The sequence below is a fragment of the Lissotriton vulgaris genome, chromosome 2_2, assembly GCF_964263255.1.
Source record: "Lissotriton vulgaris chromosome 2_2, aLisVul1.2, whole genome shotgun sequence".
Lineage (NCBI taxonomy): Eukaryota > Metazoa > Chordata > Amphibia > Caudata > Salamandridae > Lissotriton > Lissotriton vulgaris.
The window spans coordinates 32,490,503-32,509,128 of record NC_141688.1 but is presented as its reverse complement, the minus strand read 5'-3'; the positions used below and the strand labels follow the sequence as shown (position 1 = coordinate 32,509,128).

General features: G+C 42.5%; 1 protein-coding gene across 1 annotated transcript in view; it reads left to right on the top strand.

Moving 5' to 3' along the window:
- Nucleotides 1-18,626, top strand: part of CELF6 (CUGBP Elav-like family member 6) — a 675,122-nt gene that overhangs the window by 626,258 nt on the left and 30,238 nt on the right. Inside the window, exons 9-10 of the mRNA XM_086959242.1 lie at nucleotides 5,606-5,668; nucleotides 13,012-13,092. Coding sequence (XP_086815368.1) covers nucleotides 5,606-5,668; nucleotides 13,012-13,092 — 144 coding nt within the window. The remainder of the gene's footprint in view (nucleotides 1-5,605; nucleotides 5,669-13,011; nucleotides 13,093-18,626) is intronic.

The following is an 18,626-nucleotide window of genomic DNA, read 5'->3' as shown; positions in this document are numbered from 1 at the left end:
GACTGGACACAGTAGTAAGAATCATCACTCACAATAAGAGTTGTCACACTAGGATGAGCGTACTCTAATGCAAGCATCAGAGCACAAAGCTCTGACAATTGTGCGGTGCAGTCCCCAAGAGTCTGCGTGTGCACGACTCTGGACTTGAACTCATCATTCACCATGGCACCTACCACAATGGCGCAAGCGGAAACGTATGCCTGTTTAGACCCATGCGCAACTTGCGCTGAACCATCAGTGTATATGATGCAATGGAAATCCTCCAAAGGCCGCATAGCCAAAGGCGCAGGATAAACAAACTCATACTGCAAAAACTCCTGCGACTGTAAGGAGGAATCAAAAACAAACGTGACATCCGGAGACGTCAATGATGCTGCCCATTGTATCCACCGTGGGTGCAAAGCTTTAGAATTAGGTACACTGGCTTTCGTCACTGCCTCTATTGCAGGAAACTGGGTAACAACCAATATGCGTTTTCCCTGCAACAGCGCACGTTCCTTAAGAATTTAGATTCTAGAAGATCAGCCTGCAAAGATTGCAAAATAGCTGAATGTTCTGGCAGCCAGCAAGATTTGGTAAAAGTTGGTTGTATCAAAGCATACAAAGGCTTGATACGCTGGGCATATTCCGGAATATATGTACGCCCGAAATTCAAAAATCCCAGCAAGGACTGTAATTTTTTCAGAGTTGTAGGAGCGCGCAGTTGTGCACATTTCTCCAAGAAGTGAGGAGCCAATCCTCAACCTTCATTGTTGAGCTCATAGCCCAGGAACAACACTGTGTACTCTGCAATGTGAGACTTTGCAAAGTTGAAATTGTAACCAAAGTCGGTAAAGTTACAAATTATGCGGTCAACGCGACACAGATGCGACCAAAGCTCGTCGTCTGTGAAATAAATGTAATCCACATACAAACACGCATCAGTGTCTATCCTCTCCAAGAGAGAGACAATACGGGCAGCAAACACGCCTGGACTATTCTTGTAGCCCATCACTAAGCGTTTAAATTGGCGTTGTTTGCCATCACAGGTAAAACTGGTCCATTGGGAACTCAGTCCGTCCAAACTGTGGGCAAAAAAAACGTTGGATATGTCAAGTGTGGTTTTAAACCGTTTTCGCACAAGACCATTCACAAGAGCAGAGCCGTGAGTATTCTGTACTGCACAGGTACGGCAATGCGAGTTTAAATGCCGGTAATCCAATACCAAACGGTACGAGCCGTCAGACTTGGTCACAGTAAAAAGAGGGTTATTCATCGGTGACACACAAGTTTCAATTACACCTTGATATTCCAATTGCTCAAGCATTTCCGCAACGGAAGCCTTAGCTTCACGTCGGATGGGATATTGAGGTTGAGGCTGTGGCATACACCGCAAAGAAATCTCGTGGTGTGGGGAAAATTGATCCCACCCACATTGTGTACGGTACAAAGCCAGCGCAAGTGCCTTAGCCCACTTTTCTGCAAAATTCAGCGCATGCTCTTTCGAGACTGCGTGCACAAAACTAGGGAGGATTACCTCCTCCCCTCTCGGAGCTGCGAGCACAAAAGGTGGGAGCCAGTCAGCCTACGCTAACAAAATGTCATAGGTAATCGTAAGATTTTCCCCAAACACCCCTTTGATGGTACGCTGTATGTCACCTTCAATTAAAAGGACTATGTTATAAAGTCTATCAGGGGGAGCTACTCTAGTATCAGCTGTTTCCACAACAACATATTGGTCAGTCGCTGTCACCTTCAGTAGCGGACGCAGGGCCTCTCGCACTATGGTAATCTCCGCCGCGCTGTCCAGCAAGGTCAGAGCCCATGTCTGATTCCGAAGCTGCGTTCTCACTATATGTGGCATATCTCGCTGTTAAAAGTGGCAACTTTCTTTTTCTGAAACTGGGGTCATTTCGGTGTTGGATCGTCCTGCTTGCCTTTACTGTCTTTCGGGCGGGGCGGGGCTGGTCGCGTCCCTGCTGCCCACCCCGACCTCTGCCTCCTCCTCCACCACCGGTCGATGGGGCCGATGACTCCTGAAAAGAACGAGGAGAGCGTTGTTCAGAAACCTGAAAACGATCAGGTGATTTTATCATCGCGCAAGTCATAAGCACGTTCTGTGGACGCAGGCACTGGAGAAGCAAGACGAGACTCCTGTTTCTGCTGTTGTTGTTTACCCTGTTTTAGTTTTTTCGGCCAATTTTGCTTTTTAGTCTTGGACTGTTCGTCAGTCTCTGACTTCTGCCCTTGGGGTTGCTTTTTCTCTTCAGTGGAAAATGGCTTGACTCCCAAACTATTGCGGCCCACAGTCTTATAAGCCGCCACAATAATTCTTGGTAACTGTCGGGGTTTGTCGGCATCGGGTACAGCCTGCAAAGCATTAGACACCTGAAAGCTCACAGCATCTCCCTTGACATTCGCAAGTACGAGATCGGAAACTACACCAAAACTGCCGCATAGGCGCATACCCATTTCAACCGCTGACTCAGGTCCCTGCTCATCATGAACACGCTTAACGACCGTTGGAAAGACGGTTGGTCATTGACGGTGTGCCGAAGCACCATGTATACACTGCCGCAAAGATCTTACCCCATGACTCACAATCACCAGCTTCTGGGATCAAGTCTTTAGGCATGCTAATAGTCAGAATCCTGTGTTTTTCACCAGGACTCGTGTTAGGAAATACTGCTTCCTGCTGATCAAACTTCTCGGCAAGCCAGAAAGGAAAATCATCCTTATTCTGGGTGCGCTTGGCCATCACAGCGTTTACCATCACAGGACTAAGCTTCATTCCGCCCTGTCCAGCTGGAAACGCCGCAACACCTGGGGCCCTAATCACGCTAATTGCAACTACATGTAGTCGTCTTATATCAGCAAAGGGACAAGCCCTGTGTTGAGGATGAGGTGTAAATCCAGCCAAAATAGGCCAAGTCGCGCCTGGAATGGACAAGGGACCTAACCTCGGTGCTGTCAAAGAGTGGGGTAGGACGCCATTAAACCAAACTCGGTTCTGCTAAGCATTAATCGGAACTTCCTGTGTCCTACATGACGCATACTTCCTGTGGCACAGCAGTGGGAGTGTACGTGTCGAACACAGTAGTATTTGCGTTCACAGCTGGGAAGGTCACCCACAAGTACAAAATTTCATACAGGTAAGCCACCTCAGCACTCACCACCATAATTACGGCCATGCCATCCACGGGGACATTATAATTCTGCAAGTGATTGCGCACCGCAATGTGACTATGTTGCGGAATGTCCACCGCGGCCATAGTGACAAAGAAATGAAAAGATACAATAAATACTACATAGCACATCTGGGTCGTAATTCAAGGAAACCGTTTCGAAAGATTCAAGCATGAAAAGACCTATGTAAGTATACGTAGGTTTGTCCGACACCACTGTCTTCCGGAAACAATAGTGAAGGGAGTTAAGGACTGATACAAGTACTACTCAAGTGTCATGTAATAAGGCCACCAACGGTTGGGCGCCATGTGGCAGGGATCCTGCTCTTACAAAGAACTGTGCATAGAGACTTGGAACCTCAGTGAATTAGGGTGTGCCAAAACTCACCTTAGTATCCAAAATCCCCTACCAGACTAGCAATCAGTGTCTCATTGGTTCTTACACACCCATAATGATTTAGACAACCCAGAACATGGACTTAGAACACCTCAGGTAACGTGGAACACATGAACACTCTTTCGTTATACTAACATACCAATCTAGAAAGAGGAGTAAATGAGGACACATGCATGTTTGAAATGTTTATTTCTAACGCAGTGTTCTCAATCGCATTATCTTAGCTAATACAAGCAAACATATTATAAGGAACAAGGTTAGCAGCATAGTTACTATTCCATAAAATACAAAGGGTGGAAGCATGTTAAAAAGCTAAAGGGAAAAGGTCTAAATAGAACCTCAGTTTACCCTCCCTTGCTAGTATATTATATCTACAGAAGGTCTCTTTGGGTTTAGAAGGGCGGTCCCATACCTCTGGTCTTAGCAGAAATGGATCACATAATCTCCTGCACCAACTCTCTGCATGCGAATATTCATCAAGTGTGTCTCATGCTCTGTGCAGTGCATTATTAATCGCGCCTAAAACCCAAAGTTGGCCACAGCTGCATATGTATTATGTCTAGACAGTGCGCTGATCAAACCGAACAACAAGTGCTGTGTTGAAATAACCTTGAAGGCCTCTGCACTCACTGTACAGACATAGATTACCAAGCAAGGCTGATATTATAAGCAAACATATTATTCTCGTGTGAAGCAAAATATTCTACTAGGCGAAAAGCTTTAATAACAAAATATGTCGTGTGCAGAGGCTGCAGAAAAGGAAAATGGCGTTTGAACTTCTAATAAGCTCATGCTAACATAACACAGTGCGAAGGCAAAACCAATCCACATGACAACCTTCAAGAGATTATGTCCACCAACGTTGCAGTTCTCTATATATCTGAATCTTCTGCCTGTCTAGGCCATGTGAAAACCATCCCTCATTCCTGGGCAAATGTAGTTATGACTCATTAATGGCCAAGACAGTGAGTCGCTGAGCATTCACACGCTGTGGAAAATATTGACCATTCAATCCTTATACAGTTATATACAGACCACCCAAATGTAAAAAGGTAAAGAGATAAGACCGACTCACCATATGCTATTTAGCATAGTGCTTTCCATACACTGGATTGTTGAGTAAGTCACTACTCCATGTGTATCATTTATAGATAGTCACGCAACAACTATTTATACATAATGGTGCAACCAGTAGACCTCAACCCAACATTTAAAGCCACACAGCTCCAGAATGACAGAGTACAGTGCACCATGTAGCAATGAACTTGGCAGACACCATCACCAGGGCACCGCTCTTATATAGTCACAAGGGGCACCCTGGTGTGCTTGCTTGCTTATCGTTGAATAGGAGGCATTGGTGTGTAAACCTTGATCCAGCTAGATAAAGTCCTTGATGTAAAATCAACACAAAGAATCCTGTGCCACTGGATCTAATCTAAATCAGCCCTACATTATTTAATCAAAACCGTCCATAGTAAAGTAATCTGAAGCATAGGCTAAAGCCAGCTCTTTTTGTGACATGTGGTTGCTTTTATTATTCATGCTTTATCTATAGTTGCTTCTTTTACACTTCATCTCTATTTTTTCTCTCTTGTGTTCACCCACCTCTCACTTCTAAAGCAATTTTTGTTTCCTCTTCTCTTAAACCGCCCATCTCTCACTTGGCATAGCTGCTCTATCCCCTCTTGTATAAACTCTCTTTCTGTCTCATTAAGTGTTGTTTATCCTTCTGACTTTCTTTAAATTCTCTTCCACCTGTTCTTAATTTTGCGTTTTCTTTAGTCCCTCTTCTATCTTACGACCCCGTGTTAATCTCCTTCCCCTCCTTCTTCGCCCTTCCCCTTTTTCATTTAGTTGTTGTCACCCTTCTCTTTAATATTCCCACTCTCTCTTTTGGTTTTACTTTTACCTGCCTTTCTCTTTCATATGTCCCTCGTTTCTCTTGTAACCTGACTTGTCTTCTTTTCTGTTCCTTGTTTGTTCTGTTGCTCATTTTCTGGATAATTATTTCTATTTCTCTTTTTTCTGTCTTTTCTATTTGCAGCACAAAGTCCTACAGTCGGAGACCCCTTGCAGCAGGCCTATGCTGGCATGCAGCACTATGCAGGTCTCAGCTCCATTTACTGTAATTTTTCAAAATATTCTCCTTTATAGGGGCCCCTGTTTAATTCTTAGTTATGCGTGCAATGTTCCAACCGTGCCTTTATAGCCCCTTTGTTCTTGTAATTGTTTTTCTATTTACCCTAATTACATTTTCCAAATCAAAGTATTTGTAAATCATATTTCTCGCTGTATTTTTCCATAGATAATTCCTAGCTCTCTATGTATTATTTATTTCATCTGTAATTCCCAGTTTCTGCTACATTAGTCCATGCATAAATCCCATTTCACAGTGCATTGTTATACCTGAAATTATAAGGAGCTCATTGTATTATTCATTTTTTATTTCCCAGTTCACATTGTATATTTCCCTCAGTTATTTACAGTTTAGAGTTACATTTTTTTATCTTTAACTCCAATTTCTCCATTTATTATTCAATCTGCAATTCCTTGGTCATGGTGAATTATCTCATCCGTTATTCCCAATTCTCTGTGTATTATTCCATCTGTAGGTCCAATTCCTCTGTGAAATATTCCATTCAATATTTAGTACGCCATGCATTATTCCATTCAATACTTTTCCAGGTCTCTGTGCATTAGTCTACCTTCTATTTCCAGGACATTGCATATTATTACATCTGCAGTAGAAAGTTATTTTCCTTCTTTAATTTCTAGTTTGCATTGTGTTATTCCATCTACAGTTCCTACCTAGTACTACATTATTCATTGTTTACTTATTAGCTGAAAATGTATTACTCCAGCTATTCTTCCAAATTCTTAATGTTTGGTTCCCTCTGTGATTACGAGTTTTGCATGTAATATTTAATCAGTAATCCACAGTTCCCCTGCATTGTTTCTTCTTTCCTTCTCAGTTTTTCCCTAGATGTTTTTCCTAGTGCAACTTATTTCTTAGTGATACCCTCTAGGAAGCCCAGTTTTTCCAATATCCTGCAGGAGCGGCACGTGTAGGTAAGAACGGTAGGGAGGTGGAGCCTGTGGGATTCAACAGACGATGACAACGTAAAATTATATTTTTCATTTTCCCTTGTTGCCGTCTCCCACACCCTACCCGGCCCCACCGCTCTTACCTGCATGGGCCGCTCATGTTGTTCTCATATATTCAACTCCCAGCTGTCCTTCATGAAATTCACAGTAGGGAAACATTTCAAAAGCTGGGACACACAGAGATGCCATAGTGAAAACAGCTCCAATAAGGGTTCTGTTCAATTCCTTGCAGATCTGGTCTCCCTAGGATTGGAAAAGATTAATGTTGGGCCTACCCTTTCTGCTGGACACAAATTAGACCTTGTCCTGACGAAAGTTCCTCGCATACATTCTGAACCTCCTCATCCGGTTGTATAGTCTGACCATTCTGTGATCGATTTTCAGATCATTAGCACTCAGGTAGCCTTCACTCCTATTATGTTATGTTGTTATGTTGCATACATTTGTAACGTGCACAGCTACTCATGTGTATCCTGGCGCAGAGCCTAGCGGGTATGAAACATGAATCAGGCAAAGAGATGTGTTTTTAGTTTCCTCTTAAAAGCCACCGGATCCTATATAATACGCAAGGCAAGAGGAAGAGCATTCCAGGCAGCAGCAGCCTTCACTACAAAGTATCTGCCCCCAAGCCTCTGTAGCTTGTAGCGGGGAATATGAGCAAATCTTAGGGTTGAGGACCGAAGGGATCGCGCAGGAACATAGAATGAAAAGCATCTCTGCAAGTAGAGAGGGCCACAGCCATGAAGGGCACGATGGGCCAGTACCAGTGATTTAAATTTGACTCCCTCCGCCATCGGGAGCCAGTGGAGGGATCTTAACTGAAGTCGAACGCTGTTCCCACCTGAAGTGCCCAGTAGGAGCCTGGCTGCCGCATTCTGAACCACCTGTAACTTCTTCAACAGGTAGCCCGGAATGCCAACAAAAAGATCATTGGCGTAGTCCAGCCATGACAGGATCAGTGCACAAGTAACCATTTTCCTCGCTGCCTGAGGTAAAATGGGAAAGAATCTTCTTAGAGTTTTGAGAAGGATGAAACAGCAGCCGGCCAGCTTCGTAATGTGTGTTGAAAAAGAGAGACCCTCATCAAACCATACCCCCAGATTTTTAGTGGGCTTCTCTGTGGAGGTAGGCAATGGAAACTCAGGAGGCCAAAGGTGCGCTCGAAAATTAGAAGGGAATTTCCCAAACAGCAAAATCTTGGACTTCTCTTTGTTGCACTTGAGCTGTGCACCTGTCAACCATTTAAAAATAGAGGATAGACAGTTTTGAACCAATAGCACCGAATCTGCATCTTTGTCCCAGGTAAAAAGAAGCTGGGTGTCAGCACAAGCCATCACCATGACCCCCAACTCCTTTGCCAGATGTATCAGCGGAGTCACATAGATATTAAAAAGAAGGGGGCTGAGGGAGGATCTCTGAGACTCCAGTAGTCACTTGCAGAGGGGAGGAGGAGGATGGTGGAAGCCAAATCTGCTCAACTCGACCCTCCAAAAAGCCAGCCCCAAACGGCACCCGACACACCGATCCTGGCCAAACGTGCCAGGAAACGTGAGTGCGGGACAGTGTCAAATGCTGCAGAGAGGTCCAGCAATATTAATGCAGCTCTCCCACTATCGTTCAAACACTCATGAATAGCCTCCGACACGTCAACCAAAACTGATTCTGTTCTGTGAGATTCCAGAAACCCTGATTGGTCTGGATGCAGGAGCGCCTCCCTTTCCACAAATTCTGTGAGCTGTTTATTAACCACCTTCTTACACACCATAGCCAGAGCAGGAAAGAGGGAGATGGGCCGATAGTTCCCAGGGCTAAGGGGCTCCAATGAGGCTTTTTTAGAAGTGGTAAGATCTTAGCCAACTTCCAAGTCATGGTATTCACTTCTGTGTTCATGGTCACTGCCTTTGCTGCCAATAGCCTAGCAGGACAGGGGTCCGAGGGCGAGCCAGACTTTAGACCCTTTAGAATTTTTAAGGATTCCAGGGGGTCAATTGTCCTAAATGTGGACAGAGAGTGGACAGGGTCAGCAGATTGGGATTCCTCTGGCACCCCAATGCTGGTGCCACAGGGAGTGAACGCCGCCTGAATAGTCCGGATCTTTTCCCTAAAGAAGCAGTAGAGAGTATTACACCAGGCAGGCGAAGATGGCGACACGCTAGCTTGGGCCAGAGGGGAGGTGAAGCTCTGAACGATAGCAAAAATGTATTTCGAATTGTTACGGGCTGATTCAATGTGGGTTTAATAAAATTGCCCCACCCTTAATCTTAGGAGACAATGGCACAAAATTACTCAAGACACCTTCATGAAAGAATTTATAGCACCTATATTAGGAGAGTCTGGTGACATTAACATAAGGTTAAATTAACTTCATGGGACTTTAAAATCAGCTACGGATATTACTGCCCCATTAAAACGACCAATTACATTGTGTCCAGTGAAAGAATGAATAGCAGACCCCAGATGTGTTGTCTACCAAGACTAAAGGAAAGATAATAAAAGAAGTGAAACAAAAAAGAATCAACTCAAAAAATGATTGGCTGATACACATATGAGACAGCAAATTTAGGTACAAACAGTTACAGATACAATAATGTAATATTTGTATCTGCATAAATCAAGAAATGTTGTGAGTCTCTATACTCATGTCGACTGCGTTTTGACCCTTTCAGAATTTTAGGGTCTCATCAGGACTGAGCATGGTAGGGGCCTCAGTTCACTGAAAGGTGGACTGGACTATGCTTGTAGTGGTCTCTGTGTAATTCACATAATTCTGAAAGGGTTAAAACGCCTATCGACACATAGAGACTGACAACGTATCTTGCTTTATGCAGATACAAATACTACATGATTGTACCCGTAACTGTTTGTACCTGAATTTGATGTCCCACATGTGTATCAGCCAATAACTTCTTGAGTTAATTCCCTTTTGTTGAACTTCTTTTATTATCTTTCTTTTAGTCGTGGTTGATTACACACCTAGGGTCTGCTATTTCTTTTTTCACTGTGCACAACGTAATTGATTGTTAGAATTTGTATTGGTTTTGAATAAACTCGGTTCGGCTGAACCGCGTTACATACTGTCTGAGTTATTATTGCTCCGTTTAAATGTTTGAAACATTGCATTGCCTTTGTATGTGATATAGTCTGCACAGAAATATCTGTGATACCCATATATCGATGTGCAAAATGAGTACCATGTGAAAGTTTTTTCTCAAGGATTACTTGATACCCCTGTTCGCATGGACATAAGGGTTGCTCTTGTTGTTTTTTATAAATATTAAATACCCTTTAATACAACAATACTCAAACACCCAGAGACAGCATGTGGGGTGGTATTCACCAGAGCTGGGCAAGGAGAAGGCAAATTGTAAAAAACTGGTGCAGTCTTGGTGACAATCGCACAATTTGAAGGAGAAGGAAACCTATAAAAATGCTTAGGGGCTTTGCCATAAGAATATAAAAAAAGCAAGGAAAGCTTACATCACTTTACAACTTAGTCAGGCAGGTAATTCTACCAAAAAAATATATAAAGTCCTTAAATCTTTCACTAATCTGACCACTTGTACTAATAATATTCCTCCTTTCCAAATATTATGTGATGATATCGGCAACTATTTTGAAGAAAAAAATTAACAAAATATATGAAAGCTTTTCCACAGTCATTGACACCTCAGAAGCTACATTTTTACACACTCCATCTCCATAACTCTCATAGCAGTTACGAACTACATCAGACACACCCTTGACAATAATCAAGCAGTGGTACTGTTGCTGGATCTGTCAGCAGCATTTGATAGGGCGTCTGATCACACATTACTCCAAAGACTGAGGGCGATAGGGATCAGTGGACTTACTCTAAAATAGTTCTCTTGTTTTTTAAATCAGCGTACACAAACCATTAACCTGGGTCCCTTCCGCTCTTGTACCATTGAGCTCATGAAGGGTTTACCACAGGGCTCCTGTCTTAGCCCTACTTTGTTCAATGTTTATGTGGCTCCTCTTGCAAGGATGATTGGAGATTTTGGGTTACCCCCTTTTCATATTCTTATGATACCCAACTTCTTTTATCATTCAGCAATAGCACTGTCTTTACCAAATCCCTCTTTGTGGAAGGAATTCAAGCAATTTCTGGTTAGATGACCAAAAAATGTCTTCAGTTAAATGCCAACAAAACAGAGATTATGCTTTTTGGTAATGCTCAAACATTTTGGTCTTCGAATTGATGGCCCCCAGAGTTAGGCATAGCATCTGTCCCCAAGTCTTTGGCTAAAAAGGTAGGTGTCCATTTGGACCATCTTCTCACTATGAAAGATCAGGTAGTAGCTACGACTGATACTTGCTTTTATATATTGAGTCTCTTGCCTAGAGCGTTTCATCTCCTCTCTTTATCTGTATGAAAAACTCTAATCCAGGCTCTGGTGATTAGCCGTTTAGACTACTGCAATGCGTTTCTAGCAGCTGCAAATGAATCTTTACTGAATAGATTTCAGGTGATTCAAAGTACTGCAGACTGTCTGGTTTTCAATATGTCATTCAGAATAGACTCTCTTCCTCTTTTGCGATGATGTCACTGGCTTCCTATATGTCAGAGAATTATCGATATCTCACTGAAAAACTCCACCACTATCAGCCAAGCAAATCTTTACGTTCAGGGGAAAAATCTCTTCTGGTTACCCCCAGTTTCAAGAAGTCCCGTGCAGGAGGTAAAGCTTTCTCCTCCCTTACTCCACGTTATTGGAATCTCCTGCCTCTGCACCTTTTAAAGTGTTCTGACCTCCTCCGTTTCAGGAAACTTCTTAAAAACAGAGGTTTTCTGCAGTTGATTCTTCTAGTCTTGTGTCCCTGCTCCTATAGCATAGAGATACCCCTTAGGGGGTGAGTCTGGTGCTAATGTTCATTACGCTAAATCTTCCACTTTCTCATGCTAGTTCTAGAGTCAATATGGGAGAGGCAGAACTGACCATTATCACTGGTCTGCACCGACCAGTTTTTTGTTGACAATGCATATAAGTTACTGATTGGTGTTAGATGGGCACATCATGATCTTCATATAAACATAAATTCTTCTTTGTAAAATTCACTCTTGCATCATTAACAAAAACAATGGATGCAAATGGAATTATTGTAGACCAACGGAAGGGTGTTCCAGATCTGACGGGCTACTATTATGACGGAATAATGTCCCCATGTTGGATGTTAGATGCTCAGGAGTACACCCAGTAGAACCCGGAGTGTATCATCTCAACAGCTGAAGGAGAAGCAAGGTCTGCAGCTGTCCAGGCACTAGAGCATGCATCATTGTATAGGCCTTTTGGTATTCTGATGAATTGTCTGTTGAGATCACAGAATGACAGCGGCGTACACTAAAGTGTGTGAAATCCCAATACTTTTCTTTTATGAGTGAACTTTTTGTCAAGCATTTGCTTCACAAAATCTGAGCAAAAGTGCCCTTCCTTCACAAAAACATTTTTGGAGACTAATACTTCTGCCGCCATATTTTTGCAAGACTTTTCACTCATAGGTGCAGTTTTACAAAGTTTGCAACCTACATAAAGTTAAGTTTATAAATCTTTGCTTGTGAAGTTTACTCTCCTGCCCCCTCTTGCTAATACGCAGCTTCATTTGATCAGCCGTTTCTTCATTTGTTGGAGCTTCTTGGCCCGACAGACAGGGCGTTCTTAAAGTCAAGTCACACTGATACAAAACCGAAGCCTACATCTGCATTTACATTAGACTGATTAAGTTGAATGCTCCATTCTTTATTATGTGGTGATGTGCAGGCCACAAGTTCTAATCACAGCATGGTCGACTCATCCTTCAAACCTAGGCCAGTAAACTGAGAACCAATACATTTGGTAACTGTAACATGTCATGTATGGTGGTCAGAAATAGGAGAGTTGCAGTGTGAAGCACTATTATTAATATTATTATTGAGATTGAATCAATAGTCTTTAGCTGCACACAATTTCCACTGGTTGCAACAAAAAAATAAAAACCTGCGTTCGAGCTGTCCAAAACACTTTTGATAAGGTTCAAAGTGTCATTGATTGTGACTTCGAATGATCATCCCATTCCCTATATTCTGACTTCCAGCATGCTTGTTCCCTACTTCAGCTATGTAACACCTTTTCTACATAATGCCAATCAGTCACAACTATAGTGTTCTGTTAAGGCTCAGTTTTTTTTACATTGACCTATGTTTCTTGTCATATTTTGCTTTGACTCGTTTATGTGATTAGGCATGAATGATCTGTCCACCATTTTATTTATCTCATATTTATAACAGATAGAACCCTGATGGTAAAATGTTGATCAGTGTCCTGATACTGGTATTCATCTGTGTTTCAGCAGCATACCCAGCAGCCTATGCACCAATCAGTCAAGCCTTCCCCCAGCAACCTACCATAATCCCTCAGCAACAGAGAGAAGGTAAGAGACACTGGAGGAAGAGGGGATGTAGGCATCGTGAAAGTAGCACTGAAGATAGTATTATAGAGAATCAAATATATGACTTGAAAAGCTGCTTTGCACATGCTATGAGCGTGATGTCCTTAGGCACTTTTTCTCTTGCCCTAATCATTCTTAATGTGAGATAGTTGTTCTTTAAGATAAGATGCACCCATTTAAATTATCATCGAAAATCATTTGTCTAGGAAGGAGGAGTGTAAGGTATTGCTCTTGTGTTACTAATTAACTACAAATGTGCCCTTGAAAACCAGCGTAAGATAAACACTCATTTCATCTTCTTGTCGCTTAGATCTCTGTGACCTCCATTAAACATAGTATGTTATCAATTAACTTGTGTGCAATTCACATCTTGCTTCTAACATATTCACAACTCATCTTGCTTTTTTTTGTGATTAACATTATATTGCATCTAAGTCAAACCTGCATTAAGTTGAATAGGACACATATTGACATTTCTTGTGTGTTGATTCACATCTGCCCTCCATCGCTTCGTGTATTAGGCCCATGCTGCCCCAGTATTTGTGAGAGATATCCCTTTCCTTGATCATAACAATCTTGCTTACATCATCTTGCATGTGATGGGTATCTTGTCTCAATTATATATTGTCTGAAACACATTATGTCAAAGATTAAACTATTGAAGAGTTCTCCCAAGTACAGTTTGAGGTCCAGAGGAGGGAGAAAGAACAACCGAAGCAATAAAGTACCTCTAGTCAGACCTATATAATATTATACAAAGATTATATCACTACATATTTCACCAAGAATGCATTAAATGTGAAAGAACAAAACATTCATTTCATTGGGACATATTCTTTTTATTTTTTTGTTGTTTTTTTCATTTATTCTCTTTTTCTTATATGAAGTTCATATTCAATTATTTGTAAAAAAAGTTTTTTATTAACACATTTTATGTAAACCAATTTTAACAGTGCATAGTTTAACAAGGTGCTATTTCAAAAATATATAGAACCCCATAAAAACATCATATATTCATACCATTCATTCCTCCAGACATACTTCTACATTCACTACCCATTCTATAGCAAACAAAAACTAACATGTAATACATAAATCAATGGACATACAAAAAGTGTTACTGTGAAACCCCTATGAGTTTTGCTAGGTCAAGTGTTCAGAAGATTTTTCACTCTTTAATTTTGTACATTTTCCTTTTTAAACAACATTTCTTCTTTCTCTTTTTATATATGTGATGATTTTCTATGTAGGGGTCTCAGATGCGTACGGCCTACGTACGTTTCGGTAATTAGAATTACTTGATTCACCTTCTTCAGGGCCAAAAGAAAAAACTACACAACAAACAAATATATATACACTTTGTATTAAAACCAGGGGGTTCTTGAAGCTCTGTAAATTTCGGCAGGGACGGATCTATCCACGCTTTAATTGCGTACTGGCAGGCTTGCAAGTACTCATTGAGTTTCGGGATTGGAAAATGAGTCCTACATGATGCAGATATTCATTCTGTCTGTAGTGAAGAAACCTGTTCTCTTTCTGTGCTTCTTATATTTCACACTCACACCGTTTATATTGAATAGGTGGCGATGACCTGATTATATGTTCATGGGCTCAGGATGGTGATGTCATGAGCAGTATTTCGTCTAGTTTTTTTGCGTGCCGAGGTCGGTATGTTTCATCGCGTTCTGATATAGCAAGAAACTGTACGCTTACGGGGAGTCGTCCGGTTTGTGCATCCTTGGTGAAATATGTAGTGATATAATCTTTGTATAAAATTATATAGGTCTGACTAGAGGTACTTTATTGCTTCGGTTGAAACACATTATGTCTCCATCACTTTTTGTCGGACACATCTTGTTCCATCAACCTGTGTGCAAGATTCGATTTGCTTCAGCCATGTATGTGTGAGAACCATCTTCTTCCTCACCTTGTCCGCATAGTGTCATGCTCAATCTACTTGTTTGTTGGACATAGCGTGCCCAATTTGTCACCTGTATAAAAACATCTTCTCCCTCAATTTACATAGTTGACTACCCTTGACAGGCAATCTTATGAAATTGACTAATCTTGCCTTATCACAGTGTTGAAAAGACATTGCTGTTTTATGGTGCAGTTTTTCTTTTAGCACTTATTGACTGTTTGATAGTTGACTATTATTCCACTGGCACCTAGTGTAGTTTACTACCCGTGACCCATTATTTTGTGTCGTTGACCAATCTTGCCCCATCACCTTGCACAGTGAACTGATCGCTCCCTACGACTGTGTGTAGTTGACTAATCACCCCCATTACCTTATATAATTGATTTGTCTTCCACTAGCACCTTGTACAGTTAACCTATAATTTTGTGTGGTTGATCAACCTTGCCCCATGAGCTTGACTTGTGGACTAACCTTTCCCTATCTCCCCGTGCAGCTGACTAATCATCCACTGTTACCTTTTGTAATTGAAACACCTTAACCAATTACTTTGTGTAGTTATGAAATCTTTCCCCATCACCTTGCTTAGTTGACCTATTACTTTGTGTAGTTAATTTGACAATCAATTCATGTGTACAATACATCTTGTTATCTCTACCCATTGTGCAGAGGGTGCCCGAACATCTTGTGTTTGAGATACATGTTGCTCTCTTCTATTTCTGTGTAAAACACACCTTACTGCAACATCTTGTGGGCCTGAGATATTCTATTCCCCTTCACCTTGCATGCAAAACATGTTGCTTCATACAATTATTTGGGAGACATGTCTCACCCCATTACATCAAATAGTTGCCTAATCTTTCCTCATCACCTGCATATACGACTCTTCCTGCTGTTTTAGCTACAGTAATTTCTGAACTTTAGAGCCATATGACTGTGTGTGAAATAGACATTACCAAAGCTGTCGCGTTTCCCAAATCCATGAGTGTTAGAAATGGGGGTTCTGGTTGGCTACAGTATGCACCTAAGCCAGCAGAACCCACCACTCTAGTGAGGGCAAGGGAGTTACACACCCAAGATAACCCCTGTTCATCCCCTTGGTAGCTTGGGACAAGCAGTCAGGCTTATCCCATAGGCAATGTGTAAAGTGTTTGTGCACATACTCACACCAGTAACACAATAAATACACCACAAAAGAGATGCCATACAATATTATATAAAGATATAAAATATATTACACATAAATCATAGACCAAAACATCTTATATCACTAATCACTTTGCCAACTAGACAATCGTCATAAATATCATAATGTTTACAATCAAAGAATGTCTCTTTTACTGCAAAACATGAGGAAAGAAAACAATGCTGTGCATATTAGACACTCCCTGAAATAGTACTCCTTATCCTTTATAGTGCATAAAAACGACATACATCAATCTCAGAGCCTACACTGCAGTTGATGGTAAAATCACCGGAATCAGTACAAATCCCCAGTATCACAAGTCCCCTTATGAGTGCACATAAATCATCACAGATTGCCATAAATTGCCATAAGCGCAAAGATCCCCAAATACTCTCCTAGCACCTAGAGGGCAGTGCAACTGTACTCTGCTACACGGTATATGGTAACTTTGTTACGGAACACATGGGCACCCTCACACCTGCATGCCGATAATGGGACATGCGGTAATTCATGTTGCTTCCTAAATGCGGCAGTACATTCAATCTCCATAGAGTATTGGTGGCCCAAATATTGCTGTTCCCACTAGGGGAATTATGGTATTGGGAAACGAGCCCTCTGGCTCTGCGTCTCCAGACGGAGAAACAGGTGTGACAGCCTGGGTCCTTCAGGACGAGAACGGCAATTGTGGTGCTTGCGGGCCTGAAGGGTGTGAGTAAGCACAACGCAGGGTCATCCTCCCACAGCAGACTCCAAAGGGAGACTTTGTGGCATTCCGTATCCAAGGCACAGCACCTTGGGTGATCAGGGCTGCCCTCGCGTCCCCGGGATCCTCTCTGCTGTCATCACGGCGCAGTGCCAGGCCGCGCAGGAGCGCTGAAGAACAAACTGATCAGTTTCTTGTGACGACCAGCACGTCGTCATCTGGAAGTCTGGTCCTCCTGGCAACACATCCGGAGGATCTCCTCTTGATCTAAGCTGTGGCGCTTGGAGTCAACGTGCAGCGGCGCAGAGGGCGGCCTCAAGAAATCTCAAGAGAGAGCTGGGTTGTAGAGGGTGCGGCCCCCAACGCAAAGCGTGATCACTCGCAGGCGCCCGCACTCTGGATTGTAGCTGGGCATAAACGCTCACCACGCATTGGGGGCCATGAAGGAAAAACACAAAGCGATCCCGTTCGCTGAATGAGATTTTAGTCATTTACCAAGTGCTAATCACAAATCACTATTCAGCACTCCCCATGCAATGCCTTCTGTTACAGGCACAAGGCAGGCCACCCAGCTCTGGGAGATCATAGGGGGTACACAAGCAGGAATGCAGGCAGTGGGCCAGCACACAGAGTCCTTGTAAGCAAAGAGGCAGTCCTTCTTGCAGCCCAGCAGGCCACAGGTCAGCACACAAAACAAGGGAGTTTAATGGTGGTTTTTCCTAACAGCATAACATTTCCTTCTGGCAAGGTGCAGTCTGTAGCGCCAGCAGCATCTGGTAACGAGTCCTACGCAGTGTCTGAAATCACAGGTTCAGAGCCCCTGTAATTATACTCAAATGGCCAGATTCACAAAGGCAATCTGAAACAAAAGCCTAAATTTACGACTTCTGGTATTTACAGAGGTAATTTATGAGTCACATCTTTATGCCCGCCGTCAGGCCTGAATCTCTGGCTTGGGCCATACTCTCTGCACCCAGGCCATACTACCCGGCTTGAGCTGTACTCTCTGGCTCAGGCTGGAGGAAGTGTAATCAATGGGCAAGAATGCAATTTTTACAGGAAGGATCATTAGAAATGTGTGATAAATGGTAGAAGAGGTCATGAAAATTAGTTTGGGCAGGGAAAAGGGTGTGGCCGGACACTACTTCATATCCCAAAATGTTTGCTCCTTTGCATCATGGTACATTCAGTCCACAATTTGTGCGCTCCCCTCAGTGTTGACTTTAGTGACAATCCTACAGTCAACACTCAGGGCCCTCCACTTAGTTTTGACTGTAGTGTTAGCACTTCAATATATACAATACATGCAAACATATAGAGGAATTCCCACTGCTAACTTATGAGAGGAGCAGCAGTCACTGTAGTGAGAAACGAAATAGGGTGCTTTTCACTACCAGGACATGCCACACAGTAAAGGCACATATCCTATCTTTTACCCACAAAGCACTCTGCCAATATGGCTTCCTAGGGCCTACTTTGGGGTGGCCTTTATGTAGTAAAAGGGGAGTTACAGGCTTGGCAAGTAATTATAAATTGCAGGTGAATGTGGCAGTAAACTGTACATGCAGACCCTGCAGTGGCAGGCCCGAGCCAGGTTTGAAGGGCTACTTCTGGGGGTGGAGCAAGCAGCACTCCAGGCCCACTAGTAGCATTTAATTTACAGGCCCTGGCTATATTTAATACCACTGTAGAAGTTGCAGGTTAATTAA